Source organism: Phaethon lepturus, unplaced genomic scaffold (genome assembly GCF_000687285.1).
Source record: "Phaethon lepturus isolate BGI_N335 unplaced genomic scaffold, ASM68728v1 scaffold21066, whole genome shotgun sequence".
Classification (NCBI taxonomy): Eukaryota; Metazoa; Chordata; class Aves; order Phaethontiformes; family Phaethontidae; genus Phaethon; species Phaethon lepturus.
The window spans coordinates 371-10,156 of NW_010544443.1; the positions used below are offsets into that span (position 1 = coordinate 371).

General features: G+C 44.4%; 1 protein-coding gene across 1 annotated transcript in view; it reads right to left on the reverse strand.

The window, feature by feature from the left end:
• AAK1 (AP2 associated kinase 1) overlaps positions 1 to 9,786 on the reverse strand; it is a 79,225-nt gene that overhangs the window by 302 nt on the left and 69,137 nt on the right. Inside the window, exon 21 of the mRNA XM_010288695.1 lies at positions 13 to 889. Coding sequence (XP_010286997.1) covers positions 13 to 889 — 877 coding nt within the window. The remainder of the gene's footprint in view (positions 1 to 12; positions 890 to 9,786) is intronic.

Here is a 9,786-nt window from a genome sequence, read left to right on the forward strand (position 1 = left end):
AGCGTGTGTCCTCCTTGGTTCCTCTCACTGGGCACGCCACCCTGCTCTTGCAGCACGCCTTTAGAAGGGACGCTTTCCTGGGTCTCCACAGCTCTTACGGAAGAGGGATGAAGATTGCTCGGCTGAGTAAACCCAGCAGAGGGATACGGAGATCTCGCTGAGGCTGCGGACCCACGCGTTGCCGAATCCAGGCTTGGGAACATCGGGTTAGCTCTGTGTTGGACATCGCCTCCTTGACTCAGGAAGACGGGTGGTGCGAAGGGTTCCTTAGATGTACTATGGGAAGTCAACTCTTCCACGCTTTTCTTTTTAGTGAAAGGGGCTCTCAGAAATACATCTGCTTCTTCTGGATGTCTAAGAGCCACGTTGCCTTTGGAGATAAAAGGAGCTTTTGTAAAGACATCCACCTCATCAGGCACTTTTCTCGAGCTTCGGAAAGGAGCCGTGGCAAAAACATCCGGTTCATTAAAAACCTCCCCAGTGTGCAACTGGAAGGCAGGGAACAGCGTCTCCCCTGCTCTAGTCTGGGAAGACTGGGAGTGGGGATCTTCTCTGGAGGCCTCATGTCTTTCCCTGGGTGCAGACTGCAGGAATCCCGTGCCCAACTTGCAGGTTTCCTCTTCGTCTTCTGAATCCATCAGTAAAGGCCTGGACCCGCTACAATCCAAAATGTCTCCTTCGTGGTCTGTCCCCTCTCCTTCACTGCTGTAGAAGGAGCTGTTGCTTGAAGGACCATCTCTTGTTAAGTAGTCTGACTCTGAGTTGTGCTGTGTTTTCACCTCCAGTATCTCAGACCGACCCTTGTACAAAGCAAGTCCATCACTACCGGAAGGTCCTTTACAGAGTTCAAGAGCTACAACTGGGAACAGGGCTGGATCCCTCTGCAGACCTGAAAATGCAAGAGAAGAGTGTTACTCACCAAGCTCCATCTTCTTAGTCATAAATAAGAATGAAAGGTACTTATTACACAAGAAATGTCATGCCGTTCGGATTTAAACCACTATCACGCATGGAAAATGGAAAGGAGAGGGAGGGCAAAGAAAAGAAAAGAAAAATGCCAGGGAAGGTATTTACGACACACAAACTGACACACAACTCAACGCTGCCTCACAGCTCAGGGACACCACAAGTACCAGTTTTCAGAAAAAGATGGAGGATATTTGACACACAAATGGGCACACCCAGCACCGTTCCACAAGGTTTTCTCTGCCACCCACAACAACCACCACCACCAGAGAGGTTTATCACTTCGTAACACTGCTGCCTGGAGTGAGGCTCCAGCAAACAGACAATTTTTGTCATTTTGTTCTGCACCGCTGCTTATTGACTGCCCTACAATATATATAGCTTGGCATAGCCTCTAGTTCTGTGAGCCATCCCACGGATACGTGGATTTACACTCAGGCATGTAACATACACAGGGATGCCCTACGATCTGCTAAAATAACATACGCATTTCAAAGGATGAAGGTCAGCCTACAGCTTTTAATCAATCCTGGTAACAATAGCAGCATTATTTTAAACGACTGCAGGACAAATGATTTTAAACAATCTATACCATGACTTCAAATCAAGTATCTAACATAACGATCTGGCTTACTTCTGTGTTAGCGTAACATGACAGTGTGGGGAAAGGCTTGCTGTTCTGCTCTCCTCCAGTTACAAGAGCCCAAGATGGGGTTGGTTTTGCCTCACGACTCACACAGACAGAACAGAAGATATCTTACCTTCAAAGAACTATTGGCAGGTTAGGAGTATGTCATTGGACTCATGTTAGCAAGAGGATAGGAAAAAGGCACATGAAAACTAAGCAGTATGAATTGCAGGAAGAACGAGGAAGGCAAGGAGATTGCTTGGTATCCACTGAGTGACAGACAAGCGCGGTACTAACCAACCTGCCCTGCTGTGACAAAATAGCATCACCGTGTCCAAACTCTGCCCAGGTTAATCATTCACGTTTGCACACCCATCGCAGCCCCCAAGGCACCGTTTCTTGATCAAGTCCATAGACATATGCGAGTTAACCCGTTCTCAGTCACTTCTCACAATTAAAGACACAGTAGTCGTTCATTAGGCATCAAAATTGGTATTTATTGGGAAACTATTCACTTAGATACATTACACTGCTAAATAAAGACAGTGTAGCTATGTGAACATTTTATAAATTAGTCTACAAAAATACTATCTATCTTTCCTGAAGCCTATGTTGTCAGCAATGGCTTAACCTTAGATGCTAATGTCAGATTACAGGAACAGTACGTCTACGGTGGTGGTTTCTTCCAGAAGGCTGGTTACAGATTTACTAGGTATTATTGTGAGATTCTGAGAATACAGGCTGGAGCAAAGCAGGACCGGTTGCCACATCACGCAAATGCCTCTGAATTACCCAGTCCTCACTGAAATAGAGCGTACAGTAAAACAAGGAAAAAGGCATTTATCATGGTGAACATCATGCCAATGCAAACCAATGACCCACTTTTCACATGAACAGCGCAAACAAGTCACGTGATCCGAATTTTTAAAGTCACTTGCGTTAGTAGGTGGCTATGTTCATGTAAGCGATGACATTTAGGACAGAGGAAGAGAAGGGCTGACAGGATATAAGTCTGTTTGCTTAGGACAGGAGAAGCATGTGTCTCTGAACTTGGAGGCACTGTACAATAGGCAGAATACTCTCTTTTCAGGAAAATTACTTTTTCCAATGCTTTCTTACTCTCTCTGCCCATCGTAAGTAAGAAGGGCACAGAATACTTGGAAGCAGTTTTCTCCCTTGCTAAGGCCGGTACAGTTGTTGTGAATTACTCTGGGAGGAAAAAATGAAGCGATACTTAGGTAGGAAATCATTACGCACTGGTTTCACTCAATGCTGCTAGGCAATACAGCAAGAAGGGAAGGGCCCTCAAATTTGGAAACAACAAAAATGGGCACAGCGATATTAAAATGCAATGGGTTACCTGAGAAGTTTGGGGATTTACTGGCAAGAGAGAAGCACCATCTACACTCCCATGTTCTATTTTTCTGATGTTGAGGAGGAAGACCTGGCTTCCAGACACCATCCCGCAGTAACTGATCTCAGGCACCTTTTCTTTCCCATGTTCTTGGGTTCCCTCAGTTTGTTTCCTTGGCAGAAAGCAAGGGGACAGTCCCAGAAGCAGCTGTGGCAGCATCACTACAACAAGGAAGACAACATCATGCCAGCATTTTACTTTAGCTAACATCTGGGTGCATGTCTAACTAGACAGTGGCTTAGACATCTCCTAAGTTGTCTTAGGAGCTGTCTAAGCTCAGAGGGTTATTAATCTTGTACGTTAAAAAAGGTCCGAGCTATGCTTAGACACGGAAATGTGCAATCAAACAAAAAAACCCAAAGCCCTTTGTGTAAGGGTCAGGTTAGAGCTAACGAGACAAGGTCAGTGCATTCCCACAAGCAGCCACAGCTACAGGCTTTGCAGACGAACGTTTCAGAGGCACATGCTGCGTAACTTTTAGGACAACAGAGAATTTAAGTTAGCCAGCACCGATGGATGCTTCGGCAGGCCTGGGATCAGCGACCATGGAGACTGAAGCGCTCAAGGGACCATTTCGCATGAAAAGGCATGGCAGTTTTGTTCTGTGTTACACTAGAGGAGAGAGAGGGTCACTCCACGAGCTGGTAACAGCATGAGGGTAAAGGACAAATCTCATGAAAATAAGACAGTGCCTTTTTGTTTGAAGCCCTGCCCCTTCTCCGTGATGACTTGGCTCCCATTCACACCAAGGGCACGCTCTGCGAGAGGCCTCAAAAGCTACAGGCAGATGGTTTGCTTGAATCAACACACAAAGCACCCACAACCCCTTGTGCAAAGAGACATGCCTTTTTGCATGTCAGCATTTCCTAACATCTGCCTGTGCCAGGATGGACACCATCAATGGGCAGCTGCCTCTTTTGCCCCCTCCTCCTGCGGGCTCCCGAGAGCTGTGTGTTACTTCATGGGGAAGCGTCCCGTTTTCAGCTAACGCTTAGGTTTTAACACGTGCACGTTCCTAACAGCTGCAAGCTTTACAGCATAAAACCTTTATAGAAGCTTGAGTTCATAGATAAGGTTTCTCCCTACCCCTGTACAACATTTGGGTATTTTTTTATTCCAGGGTCAGATATACACACTAAAGAAACAATTCCTAAGTTATACGCAGGCTCCTTTTCTGCAGGGAGAACCTTCGTAGTAAAAACACTTATCACTTGGTACCCTAGGAACACACCCTGCGTGTATTCAGATAGCAACCTGAAGAAAAGATCATTTACCCCCGAGTTGCAGCACTGGCACATGGAGTTTCCCCATCTTTCAAGGAAAATGGTGCACTGAAATGGTAAAATACTGAAATAACTGACAGGAAAGCTATAAAAGATTCACTCCTCGTGTTACGGGGGGCTGCAAAGAGGCAGAGCAGTCACCAGGATGACGATCTCATTTCTGGAGCAGAGCCCAAACAAGAAAGTCAGCAGAGACAAAGATACTCCCGGAGTCTAAGGCTACTCTTCCACCGAATAACTCTCCTGATTTCATTAAGCCAAGGTCAAGAAGGTCTCAAGAAAGTAACAGGTAGCTAAAAATCAGCACAATTACTACTACGCAAGATTACTAGTTTGGCATTTAAAAAGGGTCAACAGACTTCTCATTCCTTCATTCTTGAAACAGTGGAGTTTTTCCTTGTATACCCATTCCTAGAAGCAACATCATTAAACAACAACACAGAACTACCCCCATGCAGCGCTTTCAGTGAGGAGGTATCGAAGCAGAAGACCATTGCTGTGTCACTGGACAGCGGAATTAAGCGTTTCTGCCCAGTCACTGCACGGTGGCAGATCTGGGAGCCGATCTAGGGTTCTTCGGTTCCAGACGATCAGGAATTTAATGTTCCAGTTTTGGCACACTTGTACAGCCATTTGCACCATGCAAAGTGAGACAAGGCGGGTGTTAAACGCACCAACCCCACACACCACATTCCAGCAGTTTACGAACGGACGGACGAACTGGAGAGCAACAGCATCATTTGGTTTTCCCCTCATCGGTACTGTGCACAAGCCAAGCATCACACACACGGGCCGTTTTTAAGATGCAGTCTGTGACTGTCTGAGAAAAACAGAAGGTGAGTTTCGAGGGGTTAAACTCCCTCCTACGGAGGGCAGGAGCACAAGTCTCACACACCAGTAACGTCCTTAAAACAACCCCAGCCAAGCAACCCACCCTTCCTCCCAAGGAACGACGAGATCCTACGCCGCGCCTGGAGTCTGCGCTCCTGCGCGTAGGCACGGACGTCCCCAGAGCCCAGCTTCTTCCAGTTACGGAAACAGACTACACAGGGGCAAAAAGTCAATGCAAAGAAAACCTTCCCCCCTGCCCCGAAGTGTATGTTTCCTGCCGGAATGATGCAGTTTCAATGCGCGGTGCCCACGCATCAGCAGAGATGTCATGGGAACTAGTCTCACCCACCTATTGGCAACCGAGTTGACCGACAAGCCTCATTCATCAGAGCACACCCCCACGCCCCAGTCACGCTTCCCGCACACCCATGCCACCTACTCCCCAACTCTGACCAGTTCCTACGAGAGTTCCTGAACCAGAAAATGTATTCTCTAAACAGAAAATAACTTACTCCACATAGCCACGCACACACTTCAGAGGCTAGCGCAGCACGCTATGTGCTTGGTGACATTTTCTGGAGTCAGAGGCCCATGTGCTCCACATTTTATGTTAGTTTGGATACTCCAAAATTTGCTGAACTCTGGTCTGAATCATAGCCAAACTGTCATTGTAATAAAAATTGGGTTTTTTAATCAATTTTTATATAAGGTGGTTTTGGAGAGTCACTGGAGGCAATATCCTGCAAGCTTTCAGGCTGAAGGATGCCATCATTATTCATTTACAAGAAGCCCCCTCTAAAAATAATTTTGCTCTCTGCAGAGATTCACTCAGGCTGCCATTCCCTGTGTAAATGGGCCGTTAGAGGATGCAGAAGGTCTGCCACAAAGCCACCCATGCTAACGTTCTTCCACCCATCTCTCAGACTTCTCCAGGAGGGTGCACAGCACCTGCAGCCCTGGCCAAGTCCCAGAGAACCCCATGAAGACTTGGGCAGCCAGAACTGAGGAAACTGCAGCACCTTCTGGTTTTGGAATAGATGCTCCCACCACAGTATGTACTGTCAAATACAACAAAAGTTTGCTGATCTCAGAATTGCGGGTGCGACACTTGTGCTCATCTGGTTAAAAGATTAACTGGGAAGATTTCCAAAGGCAGGGGCAGTTCAAAACCCAAGCCCCCTCGGACTAAGCAAGAACCAACATCTAAGTTCCAGCTTATTCCTTTGAACATCTTGCCATCCCAAAACCAGAGTTTATTCCTGCATCCAAAGCACAGCCTTGACTTGAAAGGAAATTGCTCCATGGACTGTGGTTGTATTTGTAGTATCCTGTTTGGCATTAACTATTTTGATGGATCCTCCTAAAACACTACTACAAGCTCCAGCCTGTTAGGGCAGAAAGTCTCCCCTGTCATCCCGACATGGACGAACAGCACATACTGGGCAGAGGAGAGAAGCACTCCACTGTGATTTTGCTGACTGTAGGTTTGTATTCTATTGCTTAGAATACACCTGACCCTAAAACCCTTAAAGGGGGCAGAAACATCGCCCATGGCTTCAAACAAGGCTCCAACCATAGCTATAAGAGAGAATCATTCTTACACCGTTTCGGGAATGGTGGGTACCAAACTTCTCCCATGCGGACACCAGATGAAAGTTCGACTTGCTCCTTCACAGCAGCAGCTTTCATACAAACTCCTCAACTTTTGAGCGGCATACCAACACTAACCTAATGCCTGTAAGGCAGTCATATTTTTTGGAGAGCTTACAATGAATCCCAAATATCCACTCATTTCATCTCTCTCACATTTTCCATTCATTTCACAAATAAGTGGCAAGTATTTTTCTGAGGAAGGAGGCCTAGATAATAGACACCTCTAAAAGTGTATGCTTCCACTGTATCATATTTCCCACCCGGATCCATGAATAGCTACTTGAAAAAGCAATAAAATAAACATTCACATCTTCTTATTTAATAGCATTATTAACAACCCAGTGCATTTATAATTTTTTTCCAGAACCCTTGAACAAGTGCCATTCGATTTAAAATCTTAAACATTCTTTAAAAGTACTTTAATTCACAGAAATCTTTGTTTCTAATATACAGTAGATGGTTACTTTTTAAAATCCATTCTCTTCATATAATCTCAGTATCTGACTATACAATAACTTTCTATCTATAGCATCTTCATGTTTTCCAGTCCAGCTTGCCTGTGCTTTAGGAATATAAAACAAAAAAATAATAAAGTTCTATCCACAATTTTACTAAGGTCATTTCCATAGTTCTCATGTAAAGCTTCTCTTGGAAAGTGCAGTATACACATGTAATGATACAACACACTTAAGCAATACTTTTATTATTAAGTGTAGGTTTTAAAAGAAGAGTAACGTAGAGCAGACACAATCGATGGTAGTTCTATTTACAGAATTTGTTAAACTAAGTGTTGGGGTGGGAGAATAGCGGAGAGACTGGAGATAGGAAAGGAGTAGTTAAGAACTTTGATTTCTTTCCTTCTTAGCGAGAGGTCAGTACATACATATTTCAGTCGTTCATACTTCCACACATGGGAAACTGCACTTTTACTAATACAGCTACATACACATACACAAGGTTAGCAGTAAGCTATTAATTATTCCACTACAGAGGAAGAGTCCTTCTGTTCAGAAAGAGCTTTCAAATACAAGATAGAAATTCCGGACTTCATGACCATAAGCCAATGAAAACAAGTTTAGCGTATCCAGCTAGTTGACAAACTAAGCATGTGAAGGGAAAAAGAAAAGGTAAAACCCATCAAGTTGTAGCAGCACTTATTTCAAGCCATCTGAACCAAGTTCATGCTTGTTCCACAAAGACTGAAGAGTGGAATAAAGTCCACAGTAATCTTTGTCTACTGAAACAAATGGTTCCATACTTAACTGGTTTGCACTATATGCATTTACAAGAGAAAACAGGGAACCCAGAACAGATACCAGATGCTTGACTAAAACCAGGATTAAAAATAGACAAACAACCGTAGGACAATTTGCTTCATACACAATTTACAGTAGGTTGGGGGGGGATTTTCTTTTTTTCTAGTCAAACACAGAAAAGAAGTCACAGAAAATACATCTGTTGCTGCCACAATGCCCTTTTCATCCAAAAAAGGTCAACAAAATGCTAGTCACAGCCATACTCACATGTATTTGGTTCAAAACCATGTTATATTTCACTTAGGGTCATTTTTGCAGCTTTAACAATCGGAGGTTTTTGGTTTTTTTTTTTTTTTCTTTTTTCTTTTTGTCCCCTCTCCCAAGGAAGCACAGTTCATTCACAAGCAGGATTGTTAAACAGCAAACCATTAGCTGGGGGCAGTCCGGAAAACTCTCTTCACATGCCTAGTACCATCACCAGAGGTACTAGGCAAGACTACTTCAGAGGAATTCGGTGCTTTCTCGTCCTCTGAAGGACGTACTGGCAATTTAGAAACACCAGCTCTCCTAACCTGTATTCTGCAGGAGAGGGACATCCCTACCGATTTCACCTGTCCCCTTCCTCCTACCCATTCATCAGAAAACAGGAACAAAACAAAAACCAAACCCAAAACCACAAACGCAAAGATTGAAACACAGTTGTTCACACACTACTCTAAGGAGAAAGGAGTCTGTTGTACGCAGGGATCATATATCAGCTACGATGATCTAATTCATTTACAGTTATGCTTTGCTTGGTGCTATGGGTACATCTCAGCGGGGCGGCTAAGGACAGTGCTCCCTTTAGACATAGGCTAGCAAAGACAGGTGCAGAAGGAACCACAACAGGTTTTTACCAGCTTTAGAAAGGACTACCTGGAGAACTGAAACAGACTCTTTCCCAGGGCATGGGAAGACAGGGAGAGAGGTGGGTGACTGTCTCCTGTTGGCAGATTTGTTTTTCTTTTAATTAAAGGGGAAAACAACAAACCAAAAAAACAAAAGAACCACAACTGAAGGTAACTCTTCTGGAAATGAAAATGGAGAATTAGGTACGTTACAGAAACTGCGTCTGCTACTGTGTCACTGCTACAGGTCTATGAGCTGATCCACCAGCAGTAAAGACCTGGCTATGTTGGGAAGACTGGACTCAGAGCTTCCACTGTTGTTTCTAGAATGCCCACCTGAAAGTGTGAGAGATAGGAATTCAGTATTGAACAGGACACACACACACACGACAGTTTCAGATGTTCAAGAGCAAGCAAGAAAAAAGTCAAAGCAAAACAGAAAAGCTCTTCTCATTACTTGCATCACGATAGCAACAACATTCCCCTGCTTGCTCTTCCACCCTCTCCCCACCCCCCAAACCTGGCTCACTAGACATGGAAAAACATCATGGCAGCCAGCAAATCTCTACAAACCATTTCTTTTTCCCAAGGTTTACATCCAAACTGCAGAATTCTGTCCTTCCTAAAGGATCTATAAAGCAATTACAGGAACTCCCACAACCTATAGAAAGGAGTGTTCAAAGTTTTAAATCTTGAAAATTAGTTGCTGTTTTAAGAGCATCTTTGAGTTGCCAGCTACTTCAAGGAGAACTGAACTATCATGTGGCTTTCTGTAAGTGGTGCTTTGATACTGAAGGAAAGATGCTTCTCTTTATTCAAGGTAGCCTATCTTGGCCCAACTTTGGGAGAAATCTTTTCTGACTTTCAG